Source organism: Rhinopithecus bieti, unplaced genomic scaffold, assembly GCF_001698545.2.
Source record: "Rhinopithecus bieti isolate Rb0 unplaced genomic scaffold, ASM169854v2 scaffold_78087, whole genome shotgun sequence".
Lineage (NCBI taxonomy): Eukaryota > Metazoa > Chordata > Mammalia > Primates > Cercopithecidae > Rhinopithecus > Rhinopithecus bieti.
The window spans coordinates 1-17,553 of NW_016828637.1; the positions used below are offsets into that span (position 1 = coordinate 1).

At 58.5% G+C, this 17,553-nt stretch overlaps 1 protein-coding gene across 1 annotated transcript in view; it reads left to right on the forward strand.

The window, feature by feature from the left end:
* Nucleotides 1-7,420: 7,420 nt before the first annotated feature.
* LOC108523782 (probable palmitoyltransferase ZDHHC11B) overlaps nucleotides 7,421-17,553 on the forward strand; it is a gene marked incomplete at its 3' end in the record, with an annotated part of 13,759 nt that continues 3,626 nt past the window's right edge. Inside the window, exons 1-3 of the mRNA XM_017864552.1 lie at nucleotides 7,421-7,898; nucleotides 8,325-8,546; nucleotides 17,249-17,427. Of these exons, the coding sequence (XP_017720041.1) occupies nucleotides 7,536-7,898; nucleotides 8,325-8,546; nucleotides 17,249-17,427 (764 nt within the window). The remainder of the gene's footprint in view (nucleotides 7,899-8,324; nucleotides 8,547-17,248; nucleotides 17,428-17,553) is intronic.

The following is a 17,553-nucleotide window of genomic DNA, read 5'->3' on the forward strand; positions in this document are numbered from 1 at the left end:
GTCCTCGGGCTGGGCCATCCTGGGCAGGTCTCTGGTGAATGGCGAGCCTGGTGTGTGTTGCTGCGGCACGGGCAGGGAGGTGTAGGGGCCGGATGCAGAGTGACCAGGTGTGCAGCCCACCAGCCTGAGCACCTCAGCCACCGGCAAGGCCATGTCCCTGTTTGCTGAAACTTGTTGCTGTGGCATCTTTCAGTTTACAGAGGTAGAGACTACAGTCAAGCGGACCCGCAGGTGCCAGTCACCTGCTTCAACGGTGAAGCTTTTGCTAAACTTGTTTTACCTCTCACACATGTGTACCGGAGTAACCTTAAAAAATCTCAGACATCGTGAAATTTCACCTGTAAATGCTCCAGTTTGTGTCTGAAAACTATTTTATTTTATAACACCGTGCTTTATCTCACTTAAAATTACATAGCCATTTCTTAACATCATATATTCCTTTTCCGTATGGCCATTCCCCAATTTTCTAAACAAGTCTTTCTGCAGATGCGTGGCTCACATCGGGAGCCATGTGCCATGGGGCTGCTGTGTCCCTGAAGCCCCGCTTCCTCCATCTGTTTCGCTCCCAGGCCTTTGACTGGTCAGAGAAACTGGTGCCTTTGCCCACAGAAGGCCCCTAAGTCTAGACTTGGCTGGATTTTCCCCAAGTGCAACAGTTTCCCTTGTGGGAAGGCTTTTGATAATGAATTCAATTTCTTTGATAAAAGCTATTGTTTCTCTGTTTTCTTGTTTCTATTTTCATAGGTTGTATTTTCTTCTTTTCTTCTTTTTTGAACGTGGAGTCTCGCTCTTGTCACCCAGGCTGGAGTGCAATGGTATGATCTCAGCTCACTGCAACTCCTGCCTCCCAGGTTCAAACGAATCCTCCTGCCCCAGCCTCCTGAGTAGCTGGGACTACAGGTGCGCGCTGCCACGCCCTGCTAATTTTGTATTTTCGGTGGAGATAGGGTTTCACCATGTTGGCCAGGCTGGTCTTGAACTTCTGACCTTGTGATCCACCCGCCTTGGTCTCCCAAAGTGCTGGGATTACAGGTGTGAGCCACGGGGCCCGGCTGATAAGTCGTATTTTCAGGAAATTGGAGTATTGCACGTAGGCTGTCATATTTCTTGGAATACAGGTGTTTACAGTGTTTCCCACTATCCTTTTCCGTCTGTAGGGTCTGTAGTGCTGCACCCTCCTTCCTCACTATCCTGGCCATTTGTGTCTTCCTCCTCCACCTTCATCAGTCTTCCTGGGGTTTATTCCTTTCATTCATCTTGAAAAGAGTCAGCTTTTAATCTATTAATTTTCTCTATTTGCCTGTTTTCTTCTATTTAAACAAAATCTGCTTTTATTTTACTACTTCCTTCAACTGACCTTGGGTTTACTTTGCTTTTTTTTCTATCATCTTAAGATGGAAACTTAGGTCATTGATTGTAGACCTTTCTTACTTTTAATGTATGTTTAAAGCTATGTATTTTCTGTAAGCACACACATGGACCCAACCACACACAGAGAGACACACACTGCCAGTAAGGCTTTTGGCCTCTCATTCAACCACCCCGTCTGGCTCAGTGATTCAAGGGTGTCTCCCCAGGGATTTGAGGCTCAGTCTCTGGGTCTTGGGGTGGCTTGTGCGGCTAAAGTTCCCTTGGGAGGTCAGGCCACACCCTCTCTACAAGTCTGAAATGGGCTGGGCCCACCTGGCCTTGCAGAGAGCCTTGCCAGGGGTCCAAGGGTGTGCTTTAGTGAGAGACATGAGTGCTGACTCATCCTGGGTGCTCTCTGGCTCCATCCCTCTTGCAACCTGCGTCCTGTTTGCAGGTGGCTCTCCAGGGCTGTGAGTGGCTGTCCAGGGCTGGGAGTGTCTATCTGGGGCTGGGACTGTCTGCCTGGAGCTGTGAGTAGTCGTCCAGGCTGCGAGTGACCGTCTGAGGCTGGGAGTGACCATCCAGGGCTGGGAGTGACCATCCGGGGCTGGGCATGGCTGTCCAGGGCTGGGAGTGTCGGTCTGGGACTAGGAATGTCTCTCTGGGGCTGTGAGTGGCCCTCCAGGATTGCGAGTGACCATCCAGGGCTGGGAGTGTCTGTCCGGGACTGGGAGTGTCTGTCTGGGACTTCGAGTGACCGTCCGGGACTGTGAGTAGAAGACTTTGTGTCCCCTGTCTGCTCCCTGGCCTCCCCAGTCCTAGGGGATTTAGGGAAGCAGTGCTCACTTCCCAAGAGGAGGCCTTTGCTGAGAGGCCCTGAGTGTGCCCAGTCACCAGAGTGGGGTTCCGTGGGGTCTAAGACCATGCCTGGATATACGTGTGGGGGGTTGGGCTTCTACCATGGGGGGTGCTGGAATGTGGCAACCCATGTTTTCACCTGGCACACACTGCCAGCCTTGCACCCCTCCACTCATCAGGAGGACAGATCATAGTTCTGAGTAGTGGCCTGTCTCTGCCAGGCCCAGGGTGTGCCCTGTGGCCCTGCTGGCATTCCCCAAGATCCCCTGCCATTGGCCGAGCTTCTGCTGTGGCCCAGAGTCCGAGTTCTCCACCTACAGCCCTGAGTCCCCACACCCCAAAGCCTGGGTCCCAGATGGCCTCCCCTACTCCAGGGCCCAGAAATCCACAGACCTACAGACCCACAGACCCACAGAGCTGCACGGCAGCGCCATTGGCCCCAGGTGCCCTGCAGTGAGGGATGAGGATGTCACTGAAGCCCACAGTCACTGACTCTGTGCCGCACGGCCAGCCTCCCTGCTCCAGCACATGCCCTCCAGACATGGGTGTCCTCCTGTATTGCACCTTCATGGCAGGTGAGAAGACAGGCTGTGATCGGACCATGCCCGAGGCAGTCCACGTCAACATGCTCCAACAGCCCCCAGATGCACTTGATAGGATTTTTAATCCAGAATCTGGCCAAGGTTCTGGGCGTGTTGCAACCGAGTCTCTGGGTGTGTTTAGGTCAGCACAGTGCCTGCCTGCCTTTTCCTGTCAGCTGCTGGTATCTCCTTGACCACAGCGTCACGGTGTATCCAGACCAGTGTCTTGCTCCACGATCTGGGGTTCTGTGTGGTTGAGGCTGAGCAGTTTCAGAAGAACGTGGCGCGGGTGGCGTCGGCCTGTCCCACTGCTCTGTCAGGAGGCCTGGTAGGTGGGGATGCAGCGGTTCCTTGGGAGGGTGGGCCGGGTCTCTGCCCCTGCCAATCCGGAGTGGTGCACAGGTGGACTCTGGGTCTCAGGTATGTCGCTTTCCATTGCAACCCTCATCTGAGTCACAGTTACGCTGGGGGTGTAAAATGCTGTGTTTCCGTCTGCGATTCCACTGCATGGCCCAGTGGATGCTCTGCAGAGGAAGGCGCCCTCCCCTGCTGCTCTGCCCGCCATCTGTCTCTCTCCCTCAGCATCGCCAGGTGGCCGCGGCACGTCCTGGGGCTGCCATCACAAAGCACCAAAAACCAGGTGCCTGCAACAGCAGACATATCTGGTCTCACAGTTCCAGGGCCCGGGGTCCCCAACCGTGTGGAATCGGGGGTTGGCTGCACCCTGCTCCCGCTGAAGCTGCTGGAGGGGATGGCTCCGGCCGCTCTCCGCGGCTCGTCTTCTGGTGTTCACACTGTCTTTTCTCTGTGTGTGTCTGCGGCTGTTGGGTACCCGTTTTTGTAAAGGTGCCGGTCATTGGAGTAGGGCCTACCTGAAATGGCCTTACCCTAACAGGACTATCTGCAAAGACCTTATTTCCAACTGCGGTCACAGCCACAGGTGCTAGGAGTTAGGGCTTGGACCTATGTGGGGGATGATTTGACCCTCCACACCTGGCTATTTCCTTATGCGCCGCTAGAATCCCTTCTCTCTACTCTTCCTTTGGCCTGTGGCTTGGCCATGCGTGCCTCTGGGCTGTCACCTGCTCTCTGGTAGGTGAACCCTCTGTGGCTCCCCTGTACCCTCTACTCCACACCTGGATCTCCATTTCTAACGGAGCCCTTGGTGTCCCAGCCCTCGTCCATGCTGCCCCTCCCTCCCGCTGGCCGGCGCCGGGCTCAGGACAGCCTCCCCAGCTGCACCCCCCGTGCCCCTGGGCCAGCAGCACGTGGCTTTCCATTGTGGCCACTGGAGGGTGCCCACAATATCTGGCACCTGCAGGGACCTGGGCTGGTCTGGGAAGTGACCACCCAGGCCCTGTGGCTGCAGCCCCTGACCCTAGGGGAGGTCAGGTGCAGGGTGAGGGATATTGTATTGTGGAAAGTGGGGAAGAAATGGAATAAAGACCCCAGGTTAGGCGGACATTTGAGTGCCAGGCTTGGCCGACTGTCAGTGGCCTCGTGCTCAAGCCCTTCCAGAGCATGCCTCAGTGCACACGTGCCCACATCTGTTCTTCTGCAAAGGGAAACAGACTCCGCGGCCACCACATCCATAGGGCCTGTTGTGTGGAAGGGATTGGAATCTGTGTAACTCTGTTTAATCTGGAGAAATCTCTTCCCAGCAAAGTCCTGTGCTGTGGCCCAGGGCAGCACGAGCTTGGCGGCCGCGCTGGAAGATTCACCAGCGCGGAGTGGCGCTGCACCTTCCCAGCACGTGTCGGCTTTGAGCCCCGCAGGGACTGATGAGGTGCCAAGATGTGACGGGGACTGCACTGGGCCCCAGGAGTAGGGGCTGTGGGCTCGCTCTCCGCCTCCTCTCTTTTCCTGCCTGCAGAACAGGGCGGGGGAAAGGTTAGCAGTGTTACAAAGGGCACAGGGCGTGTGTCCTGGGCTGGCGCTGCCGCGCTGTTTGTTTACAAAATACAGATTGTTGCTAGGGGAGGTTCCGGCATAGCTAGGTTCTCATGACAGCTTGAGACCGAAACTTCCAGAGGGCAGGCGGTTTGTGTGGTGAAAGGGAGACACTTACTCTAGTTCTTTTACTGTTTATTGCTTGTTGGAACATAAAGCACTACCAGGATAAAATTAAATGTGAAAGTAGAAGCAGAGAAAATTGAGAATACAGTACCCAGTGTCTCCTATCCTGGGGCTCCCGCCAGCTCAGGAAGGGTCACCCGCGTGGGTGGGTGATGGGCAGAGTGGCCAGCTGGGTCAGTCTGGGCAAAACATAGCCAACTTAAGGTCACCAGGATCATTCCTATGGGTGATGGATGTCCCAGGAGGACATCCTTTTGCAGAGCGTGGCCCTCGCTGGCCGAAGTGCGGCCGACGGACAGCAGGGCACCGTAGTGTGCAGTGAAAGATTTGCTTCAACCTGGTTCTCATGAGAAAAGCTTTGAGTCCAGGGAGCTGTCCGGGGGGAGATACTGCCCTGGAATCTTAAGGGGGGGTGTCCTTTGCCAGCTGAACCCTGGTTTCTGGGTGGATGCCTTCAGGGTGACCGCCCGGCCTCGGCGCCTGCAGGTTTGGAGACTGGCTCGGGGCGCCACGGGTTTGCCTGGCAGGTTCAGGCTCAGGTCAGCCCTGAGCTCCTCCACATGGAAGTCAAGGGGTCCTGGTTAGGGCCACACCATCTCCAGGCTGTCTCCTGGTGGCCCCTGCAGCAGCACCGCCTCCCTGGCAGTGGGCTTCTGTGTATGAAGCCTGGAGAATGTGAGGCTGCAGTTGGATGTGGTGACAAAGGGCCTGGGTGGGCGTCCTCAGCCTGAGCTTCACCTGCTGCCCAGGCAGAGGCTCTGCCTGGCCCCGGCCTCCCTGCCCACCGGTTTCCAGCGAGGGAAGTGCTGCTCCAGCTTTGCAGAGGAAGGGGCTTCTCCTGGGTCACAGTGCAGCTTCCTGCCTGGTCTCATTGTCCTCGGCGGCCACGGAGAGCGTCCCAAGGCTCCAGATGCCCTCTCCGTTGCCCCGGCAACCACATAAATAGTGCAGCGTCCCTAGCTCAGCCTGCAGGGAGCGGGTGCACGAGACAGCAGGCGGGATGCAGCCTCGTCACGTCGGTGTCACCAGCTGGACAGTGAGCCCTGCAGCCTCAGTCCACTCCCGTTTGACGGGGCCCCTGCAGGCCTCTCCTCTCGCATGGTGGGATCAGAGTGGCCAGGGCAGGCGTCTGATCAGTCCTGGCCCCCATGTGAGTTCCCCAGAGCCTGGCTGGCCTCCAGCCGCACTGTCCAACTCCCACCACACCCCAGCCTGGGCAGCCGCTCCCTAGTCCCATCCCCTTGGCATCCAGATCATTCTCTTCTGTCCTTGCAGCCATGTCTGCACCCACAGAGCCTCCTCCTCAGCTCATGCCCACAAGCACCCAGGGTCGTGGCCACGTGGGTGCCTGGAAGATGCAGGGTGTGCGTCGCGTCCTGCCGAGGGCTTCAGTACCTGTGTCTGCGTTTTGGTCGGAACCAGCTTCACACTCAGGCTTCCCATGCATTACAGCACATTTCTTACGGGACCCTTGTCAGGGAAGGGCTGCTGCATAAAAACCCTAACCCCATGCCCCAGGGTGGTGCCAGGACAAGGCGGAGTGTGAGCCCAGCAGCAGCGAAGCTGTCCCAACGTTGCCTGAGGGGGCTCCGAAGAGGGGCTCTGTCAGGAGGGACAGCAGCCCCCTGGCCTGGCACAGGACCCACCCTGCTGGCAGCCTTCTGCTAAACTCCCTGTGCGGCCTTTTGCACATGGCCAGCACCTTCCTCCTCGCCCCTGTGCCAAGGTGGACAGCGCTGTGCCCCGCAGGTCGGTAGCCTGCGTTTCCATGCGGTGAGGGCCTCTGGGCTGCCCTGTGGAGACGGCTGTCAACCCTGAACTCCTGGCTAGAAGGCAGTCCAGGGGCCAGGCAGGGTGACGGGAGGGCCCGCACTCCACCCCTTCTGTTTGGTTGCCATGGGGAGTCTGTGTTGGTCCCAGGGTGAAAGGAGGAGGGAGCCAGGATCTGAGGGCGGGAGCTGATGTCCCAGTCATGGGGAGCCCAGCTTCTCCTGGCTCCAGGGGACAAGAACCCTCTCCCCATTGTCCCCGCAGCCAGGCTCTGAGACGGAGGCCCAGGTGAGTCTGGGGTCCTTGAGAGAGTCTGGAGTCCCTGAGAGAGTCTGGAGGGGCCGTGAGTGAGTCTGGGGTCCATGAGCGAGTCTAGGGGTGGCTTCCCTGAGCAAGTCTCGGGGAGAGGGTCCCTGAGTGGCCGTCTGGGGTCTAGAGGGAGTGGGTAGATTGTGCAAATCCCTGCCTCCTCCCCTCTCCTGCTGTCTGAGGCTGTGTTTCTCTCCCAGTGCTCAGGGATCTCTGGTATAAAAGAACCCAGGCTCCCCAGGGCCTTTGGGGCTGCGTCTGGCTGTGTTTACACCCAGGTCTGTCCCTCAAGGTGTAAAGGGCTTTGGGGTCACTGTGGTTGGCTGGGCTGGCTGAGCCTCTGGGGATGTGGTGCATTCTGTGGGGATTTGCCCTGTGTCCAACAGGGATGAACAAAAGGGCATGGGAGCAGCCATCCCGGTCTCTGCCTGGCACAGGGCTGTGTGTGCAGGGCTGATGGGTGGTCTCGNAGCAGTGGCTATTCAGTGCCTTTCACTGCCCGTCCTTCCCTCCCCTGACACCACGTCCCTCCCTCCCCTGACACCACGTCCCTCCTTCCCCTGACACCACATCCCTCCCTCCCCTGACGCTATGTCCCTGCCTCCCCTGCTGCGCTCCCCACCTGACTGGCCAGGAGCTGCCGCAGTGTGCGTTCAGAACCTCCCAGCCACTGCCCATCCGGACAGAGGCCCCAGCCCCACATGGCTGGACGGGCTACCCTGTCCTGTGGAAGGGGAGACACACGGGACCCTGTGGAGTGAGCTCTTGGGTCCTGCTCCTCTGGGAAGCTCAGGGAAGCTTCTCGGGGAGGATCTGGGAGATTTCAGTGTTGCAGCAGTTAGTAACGGCTTAGGAGCTCTTCCGGCATTGCCTCAGTTTCTCGCAAGCGCACCCCTCTGCTCCATGTGGCCTCTCTCTGATGTGGGTTTTCCTCTGGCACTTGGGGAGTCTTGGGTGAGCCTGTGTATTCGTGAACAGGTTCTGGGACCTATCACTGTGTGGGGGCTGTCGAGGGCTCCCCAGAACTTAACAAATCCTCAGGGGAACTGAGGGGTGGTAGCACCAGCACGGGGTGCCTGGCCAGGTCCTCCGCCCAGGGGCTCCCACACCCTGGAGAGCCATTTTCTGTAGCCGCTCGGCTCTGGCTGGGGTCAGATTCTGCAGCATGTCTGTTCCTTCCCCTGGGCAGGGCCCTGCACCGGTTCCTTCCCAGCCCCGCTCTCTCCTCCGGGGACGTGGCCCCAGGCAGTGCTGGGCCATTGGCTCTCAGTGCTGGTCCTGGGGGATGATGTTCCCTGTCCCTGAGGTCTCCCTGACAGTATGTGGAGCCAGCCCTCCCTGGGGCTGACGGGGCTGGTCCTCCCCTTCTGTATCCTGCAGATGGACACCCGCTCCAGGAGCCAGTGTTCCCGGAGCCCAAAAGCCGTGCTCAACAACGGAGAGCTGGTCTTGCCGCCCCGCATCTCCAGAGTGAACGACTGGTTGTTACCCCTGCACTACTTCCAGGTGGTGACCTGGGCTGTCTTCCTGGGCCTTTCATCGGCCACCTTTGGGATCTTCATTCCCCTCCTGCCTCATGTGTGGAAATATGTCGCCTACGTGGTATCCTTTTCACTGTGGCACGGTCTGAGCGGACGGGGCTCCGGGAGGACCCTGCAGTGGGCCTGGCTCTGGGATCTGGTCCATGGCTGCCTGGCGGCAGCAGTCACCTGCCCTGGGCCAGACTGTGTCCCCCGAGCCTGCAGGTGGGCCCAGTGGCCACTGGTGCTCTGTGCAGCCCCTGCTCAGGGTCCGGGTGGATAGGACAACTGCTGACCCCACATCAGGCCATTCCTGTGTGGCTCAGGGTCAGGGTGGACAGGGCAGCCACTGACCCCATGTCAGACCACCTGCTCCCATCTCCCAGTGGGCGGGGGACCCTGCGTCTGCTCCCATCTCCCAGTGGGTGGGGGACCTGTGTCTGCTGTCATCTCCCAGCAGGTGGGGGCTCACATCTGCTCCCATCATCTTCCAGCAGGCAGGAGCCTGCGTCTGCTCCCATCTCCCAGGGTGCACGTCCGTGGAGCATGTAGGCTCTGCCCTACCCCCAGCAGACCATGTCACTCAGTCAAGAAACCCCAGGCCCCCTAGGGTCGCTGAGACATGAGTATGTGAGGACAAAGGGGCCTGGGGGCAGTTGGCCTGCGTTTGGTGCCTGGGGGCACTAGAACCCTATTTCTAAAAGTGGGATGTGTCACTCCTCACTAGAGCCTGCCTCAGTGGGGAAGCGGTGACCCACTGTGTGGTCCTCGGGCTGGGCCATCCTGGGCAGGTCTCTGGTGAATGGCGAGCCTGGTGTGTGTTGCTGCGGCACGGGCAGGGAGGTGTAGGGGCCGGATGCAGAGTGACCAGGTGTGCAGCCCACCAGCCTGAGCACCTCAGCCACCGGCAAGGCCATGTCCCTGTTTGCTGAAACTTGTTGCTGTGGCATCTTTCAGTTTACAGAGGTAGAGACTACAGTCAAGCGGACCCGCAGGTGCCAGTCACCTGCTTCAACGGTGAAGCTTTTGCTAAACTTGTTTTACCTCTCACACATGTGTACCGGAGTAACCTTAAAAAATCTCAGACATCGTGAAATTTCACCTGTAAATGCTCCAGTTTGTGTCTGAAAAACTATTTTTATTTTTATAACACCGTGCTTTATCTCACTTAAAAATTACATAGCCATTTCTTAACATCATATATTCCTTTTCCGTATGGCCATTCCCCCAATTTTCTAAACAAGTCTTTCTGCAGATGCGTGGCTCACATCGGGAGCCATGTGCCATGGGGCTGCTGTGTCCCTGAAGCCCCGCTTCCTCCATCTGTTTCGCTCCCAGGCCTTTGACTGGTCAGAGAAACTGGTGCCTTTGCCCACAGAAGGCCCCTAAGTCTAGACTTGGCTGGATTTTTCCCCAAGTGCAACAGTTTCCCTTGTGGGAAGGCTTTTGATAATGAATTCAATTTCTTTGATAAAAAGCTATTGTTTCTCTGTTTTCTTGTTTCTATTTTCATAGGTTGTATTTTTCTTCTTTTTCTTCTTTTTTGAACGTGGAGTCTCGCTCTTGTCACCCAGGCTGGAGTGCAATGGTATGATCTCAGCTCACTGCAACTCCTGCCTCCCAGGTTCAAACGAATCCTCCTGCCCCAGCCTCCTGAGTAGCTGGGACTACAGGTGCGCGCTGCCACGCCCTGCTAATTTTTGTATTTTTCGGTGGAGATAGGGTTTCACCATGTTGGCCAGGCTGGTCTTGAACTTCTGACCTTGTGATCCACCCGCCTTGGTCTCCCAAAGTGCTGGGATTACAGGTGTGAGCCACGGGGCCCGGCTGATAAGTCGTATTTTTCAGGAAATTGGAGTATTGCACGTAGGCTGTCATATTTCTTGGAATACAGGTGTTTACAGTGTTTCCCACTATCCTTTTTCCGTCTGTAGGGTCTGTAGTGCTGCACCCTCCTTCCTCACTATCCTGGCCATTTGTGTCTTCCTCCTCCACCTTCATCAGTCTTCCTGGGGTTTATTCCTTTCATTCATCTTGAAAAGAGTCAGCTTTTTAATCTATTAATTTTCTCTATTTGCCTGTTTTTCTTCTATTTAAACAAAATCTGCTTTTATTTTTACTACTTCCTTCAACTGACCTTGGGTTTACTTTGCTTTTTTTTCTATCATCTTAAGATGGAAACTTAGGTCATTGATTGTAGACCTTTCTTACTTTTTAATGTATGTTTAAAGCTATGTATTTTCTGTAAGCACACACATGGACCCAACCACACACAGAGAGACACACACTGCCAGTAAGGCTTTTGGCCTCTCATTCAACCACCCCGTCTGGCTCAGTGATTCAAGGGTGTCTCCCCAGGGATTTGAGGCTCAGTCTCTGGGTCTTGGGGTGGCTTGTGCGGCTAAAGTTCCCTTGGGAGGTCAGGCCACACCCTCTCTACAAGTCTGAAATGGGCTGGGCCCACCTGGCCTTGCAGAGAGCCTTGCCAGGGGTCCAAGGGTGTGCTTTAGTGAGAGACATGAGTGCTGACTCATCCTGGGTGCTCTCTGGCTCCATCCCTCTTGCAACCTGCGTCCTGTTTGCAGGTGGCTCTCCAGGGCTGTGAGTGGCTGTCCAGGGCTGGGAGTGTCTATCTGGGGCTGGGACTGTCTGCCTGGAGCTGTGAGTAGTCGTCCAGGCTGCGAGTGACCGTCTGAGGCTGGGAGTGACCATCCAGGGCTGGGAGTGACCATCCGGGGCTGGGCATGGCTGTCCAGGGCTGGGAGTGTCGGTCTGGGACTAGGAATGTCTCTCTGGGGCTGTGAGTGGCCCTCCAGGATTGCGAGTGACCATCCAGGGCTGGGAGTGTCTGTCCGGGACTGGGAGTGTCTGTCTGGGACTTCGAGTGACCGTCCGGGACTGTGAGTAGAAGACTTTGTGTCCCCCTGTCTGCTCCCTGGCCTCCCCAGTCCTAGGGGATTTAGGGAAGCAGTGCTCACTTCCCAAGAGGAGGCCTTTGCTGAGAGGCCCTGAGTGTGCCCAGTCACCAGAGTGGGGGTTCCGTGGGGGTCTAAGACCATGCCTGGATATACGTGTGGGGGGTTGGGCTTCTACCATGGGGGGTGCTGGAATGTGGCAACCCATGTTTTCACCTGGCACACACTGCCAGCCTTGCACCCCTCCACTCATCAGGAGGACAGATCATAGTTCTGAGTAGTGGCCTGTCTCTGCCAGGCCCAGGGTGTGCCCTGTGGCCCTGCTGGCATTCCCCAAGATCCCCTGCCATTGGCCGAGCTTCTGCTGTGGCCCAGAGTCCGAGTTCTCCACCTACAGCCCTGAGTCCCCACACCCCCAAAGCCTGGGTCCCAGATGGCCTCCCCCTACTCCAGGGCCCAGAAATCCACAGACCTACAGACCCACAGACCCACAGAGCTGCACGGCAGCGCCATTGGCCCCAGGTGCCCTGCAGTGAGGGATGAGGATGTCACTGAAGCCCACAGTCACTGACTCTGTGCCGCACGGCCAGCCTCCCTGCTCCAGCACATGCCCTCCAGACATGGGTGTCCTCCTGTATTGCACCTTCATGGCAGGTGAGAAGACAGGCTGTGATCGGACCATGCCCGAGGCAGTCCACGTCAACATGCTCCAACAGCCCCCAGATGCACTTGATAGGATTTTTAATCCAGAATCTGGCCAAGGTTCTGGGCGTGTTGCAACCGAGTCTCTGGGTGTGTTTAGGTCAGCACAGTGCCTGCCTGCCTTTTCCTGTCAGCTGCTGGTATCTCCTTGACCACAGCGTCACGGTGTATCCAGACCAGTGTCTTGCTCCACGATCTGGGGTTCTGTGTGGTTGAGGCTGAGCAGTTTCAGAAGAACGTGGCGCGGGTGGCGTCGGCCTGTCCCACTGCTCTGTCAGGAGGCCTGGTAGGTGGGGATGCAGCGGTTCCTTGGGAGGGTGGGCCGGGTCTCTGCCCCTGCCAATCCGGAGTGGTGCACAGGTGGACTCTGGGTCTCAGGTATGTCGCTTTCCATTGCAACCCTCATCTGAGTCACAGTTACGCTGGGGTGTAAAATGCTGTGTTTCCGTCTGCGATTCCACTGCATGGCCCAGTGGATGCTCTGCAGAGGAAGGCGCCCTCCCCTGCTGCTCTGCCCGCCATCTGTCTCTCTCCCTCAGCATCGCCAGGTGGCCGCGGCACGTCCTGGGGCTGCCATCACAAAGCACCAAAACCAGGTGCCTGCAACAGCAGACATATCTGGTCTCACAGTTCCAGGGCCCGGGGTCCCCAACCGTGTGGAATCGGGGTTGGCTGCACCCTGCTCCCGCTGAAGCTGCTGGAGGGGATGGCTCCGGCCGCTCTCCGCGGCTCGTCTTCTGGTGTTCACACTGTCTTTTCTCTGTGTGTGTCTGCGGCTGTTGGGTACCCGTTTTGTAAAGGTGCCGGTCATTGGAGTAGGGCCTACCTGAAATGGCCTTACCCTAACAGGACTATCTGCAAAGACCTTATTTCCAACTGCGGTCACAGCCACAGGTGCTAGGAGTTAGGGCTTGGACCTATGTGGGGATGATTTGACCCTCCACACCTGGCTATTTCCTTATGCGCCGCTAGAATCCCTTCTCTCTACTCTTCCTTTGGCCTGTGGCTTGGCCATGCGTGCCTCTGGGCTGTCACCTGCTCTCTGGTAGGTGAACCCTCTGTGGCTCCCCTGTACCCTCTACTCCACACCTGGATCTCCATTTCTAACGGAGCCCTTGGTGTCCCAGCCCTCGTCCATGCTGCCCCTCCCTCCCGCTGGCCGGCGCCGGGCTCAGGACAGCCTCCCCAGCTGCACCCCCCGTGCCCCTGGGCCAGCAGCACGTGGCTTTCCATTGTGGCCACTGGAGGGTGCCCACAATATCTGGCACCTGCAGGGACCTGGGCTGGTCTGGGAAGTGACCACCCAGGCCCTGTGGCTGCAGCCCCTGACCCTAGGGGAGGTCAGGTGCAGGGTGAGGGATATTGTATTGTGGAAAGTGGGGAAGAAATGGAATAAAGACCCCAGGTTAGGCGGACATTTGAGTGCCAGGCTTGGCCGACTGTCAGTGGCCTCGTGCTCAAGCCCTTCCAGAGCATGCCTCAGTGCACACGTGCCCACATCTGTTCTTCTGCAAAGGGAAACAGACTCCGCGGCCACCACATCCATAGGGCCTGTTGTGTGGAAGGGATTGGAATCTGTGTAACTCTGTTTAATCTGGAGAAATCTCTTCCCAGCAAAGTCCTGTGCTGTGGCCCAGGGCAGCACGAGCTTGGCGGCCGCGCTGGAAGATTCACCAGCGCGGAGTGGCGCTGCACCTTCCCAGCACGTGTCGGCTTTGAGCCCCGCAGGGACTGATGAGGTGCCAAGATGTGACGGGGACTGCACTGGGCCCCAGGAGTAGGGGCTGTGGGCTCGCTCTCCGCCTCCTCTCTTTTCCTGCCTGCAGAACAGGGCGGGGAAAGGTTAGCAGTGTTACAAAGGGCACAGGGCGTGTGTCCTGGGCTGGCGCTGCCGCGCTGTTTGTTTACAAAATACAGATTGTTGCTAGGGGAGGTTCCGGCATAGCTAGGTTCTCATGACAGCTTGAGACCGAAACTTCCAGAGGGCAGGCGGTTTGTGTGGTGAAAGGGAGACACTTACTCTAGTTCTTTTACTGTTTATTGCTTGTTGGAACATAAAGCACTACCAGGATAAAATTAAATGTGAAAGTAGAAGCAGAGAAAATTGAGAATACAGTACCCAGTGTCTCCTATCCTGGGGCTCCCGCCAGCTCAGGAAGGGTCACCCGCGTGGGTGGGTGATGGGCAGAGTGGCCAGCTGGGTCAGTCTGGGCAAAACATAGCCAACTTAAGGTCACCAGGATCATTCCTATGGGTGATGGATGTCCCAGGAGGACATCCTTTTGCAGAGCGTGGCCCTCGCTGGCCGAAGTGCGGCCGACGGACAGCAGGGCACCGTAGTGTGCAGTGAAAGATTTGCTTCAACCTGGTTCTCATGAGAAAAGCTTTGAGTCCAGGGAGCTGTCCGGGGGGAGATACTGCCCTGGAATCTTAAGGGGGGGTGTCCTTTGCCAGCTGAACCCTGGTTTCTGGGTGGATGCCTTCAGGGTGACCGCCCGGCCTCGGCGCCTGCAGGTTTGGAGACTGGCTCGGGGCGCCACGGGTTTGCCTGGCAGGTTCAGGCTCAGGTCAGCCCTGAGCTCCTCCACATGGAAGTCAAGGGGTCCTGGTTAGGGCCACACCATCTCCAGGCTGTCTCCTGGTGGCCCCTGCAGCAGCACCGCCTCCCTGGCAGTGGGCTTCTGTGTATGAAGCCTGGAGAATGTGAGGCTGCAGTTGGATGTGGTGACAAAGGGCCTGGGTGGGCGTCCTCAGCCTGAGCTTCACCTGCTGCCCAGGCAGAGGCTCTGCCTGGCCCCGGCCTCCCTGCCCACCGGTTTCCAGCGAGGGAAGTGCTGCTCCAGCTTTGCAGAGGAAGGGGCTTCTCCTGGGTCACAGTGCAGCTTCCTGCCTGGTCTCATTGTCCTCGGCGGCCACGGAGAGCGTCCCAAGGCTCCAGATGCCCTCTCCGTTGCCCCGGCAACCACATAAATAGTGCAGCGTCCCTAGCTCAGCCTGCAGGGAGCGGGTGCACGAGACAGCAGGCGGGATGCAGCCTCGTCACGTCGGTGTCACCAGCTGGACAGTGAGCCCTGCAGCCTCAGTCCACTCCCGTTTGACGGGGCCCCTGCAGGCCTCTCCTCTCGCATGGTGGGATCAGAGTGGCCAGGGCAGGCGTCTGATCAGTCCTGGCCCCATGTGAGTTCCCCAGAGCCTGGCTGGCCTCCAGCCGCACTGTCCAACTCCCACCACACCCCAGCCTGGGCAGCCGCTCCCTAGTCCCATCCCCTTGGCATCCAGATCATTCTCTTCTGTCCTTGCAGCCATGTCTGCACCCACAGAGCCTCCTCCTCAGCTCATGCCCACAAGCACCCAGGGTCGTGGCCACGTGGGTGCCTGGAAGATGCAGGGTGTGCGTCGCGTCCTGCCGAGGGCTTCAGTACCTGTGTCTGCGTTTTGGTCGGAACCAGCTTCACACTCAGGCTTCCCATGCATTACAGCACATTTCTTACGGGACCCTTGTCAGGGAAGGGCTGCTGCATAAAACCCTAACCCCATGCCCCAGGGTGGTGCCAGGACAAGGCGGAGTGTGAGCCCAGCAGCAGCGAAGCTGTCCCAACGTTGCCTGAGGGGGCTCCGAAGAGGGGCTCTGTCAGGAGGGACAGCAGCCCCCTGGCCTGGCACAGGACCCACCCTGCTGGCAGCCTTCTGCTAAACTCCCTGTGCGGCCTTTTGCACATGGCCAGCACCTTCCTCCTCGCCCCTGTGCCAAGGTGGACAGCGCTGTGCCCCGCAGGTCGGTAGCCTGCGTTTCCATGCGGTGAGGGCCTCTGGGCTGCCCTGTGGAGACGGCTGTCAACCCTGAACTCCTGGCTAGAAGGCAGTCCAGGGGCCAGGCAGGGTGACGGGAGGGCCCGCACTCCACCCCTTCTGTTTGGTTGCCATGGGGAGTCTGTGTTGGTCCCAGGGTGAAAGGAGGAGGGAGCCAGGATCTGAGGGCGGGAGCTGATGTCCCAGTCATGGGGAGCCCAGCTTCTCCTGGCTCCAGGGGACAAGAACCCTCTCCCCATTGTCCCCGCAGCCAGGCTCTGAGACGGAGGCCCAGGTGAGTCTGGGGTCCTTGAGAGAGTCTGGAGTCCCTGAGAGAGTCTGGAGGGGCCGTGAGTGAGTCTGGGGTCCATGAGCGAGTCTAGGGGTGGCTTCCCTGAGCAAGTCTCGGGGAGAGGGTCCCTGAGTGGCCGTCTGGGGTCTAGAGGGAGTGGGTAGATTGTGCAAATCCCTGCCTCCTCCCCCTCTCCTGCTGTCTGAGGCTGTGTTTCTCTCCCAGTGCTCAGGGATCTCTGGTATAAAAGAACCCAGGCTCCCCAGGGCCTTTGGGGCTGCGTCTGGCTGTGTTTACACCCAGGTCTGTCCCTCAAGGTGTAAAGGGCTTTGGGGTCACTGTGGTTGGCTGGGCTGGCTGAGCCTCTGGGGATGTGGTGCATTCTGTGGGGGATTTGCCCTGTGTCCAACAGGGATGAACAAAAAGGGCATGGGAGCAGCCATCCCGGTCTCTGCCTGGCACAGGGCTGTGTGTGCAGGGCTGATGGGTGGTCTCGTCTCCTCTGGGCCTGGGTAAGCAGGGCTGTGTGTGCACCGCTGGGTAAACAGGGCCAAGTGGGCAGGACTGGGTGTGCAGGGCCGGGTGAGCAAGGCCGGGTGAGCAGGGCCAGATGTGCAGGGCTTGGGTGTGCAGGGCCGGGTGTGCAGGGTGGTGTGTGCAGGGCTTGTGTGCAAGGCTGACTGAGCAAGGCTCGGGTGAGCAGGGCTGGGTATGCAGGGCTCAGGTCTGCAGGCCTAGGTGTACAGGGCCGTGTGTGCAGGGCTGGGTGAGCAGGGCCATGTGACCAGGGCTGGACCTGGTTGAGCTGGGCTTGGGTGTGTAGGGCCAGGTGTGCAGGGCCATGTGAGCAGGCCCAGTGAACAGGGCCCGGTGAACAAGGCCAGGTGAGCAGGGCTCAGGTGTCCAGGGCTGGGGGAGCAGAGCCAAGCCTGGCTGAGCTGGGCTCCAGTGTGCAGGGCTGGGTGTGCAGGGCTGGGCGAGTACGGCTGACTGGCGGCCTCACCTCTCCTGGGCCCTTGGGCCTCATGGGGACGCCTCGTGCCAGGCTGACCAGGCCCTGGGCCAGGTTCTTCCTTGACGTGCCAGGTGACCGGGGGGATCTTCTCCTTCCACCTCGTCGTCCACCTGATTGCCTCCTGCATCGACCCGGCCGACTTCAATGTCAGACTCATGAAGAACTACTCTCAGCCCATGCCGATCTTCGACAGATCGAAACACGCACACGTGATCCAGAACCAGTTCTGCCACCTGTGCAAGGTCACTGTGTGAGTGCCCACCCTGGCCGAGGCCCCGCGGTGTCAGGGTCACCTCCAGGGGCCCGGGAGCTCAGGTCACTGCTGGCCCCACAGAGCCCCTGCCGTGGCCACAGCTGACACTAATGGAGCTTCCAG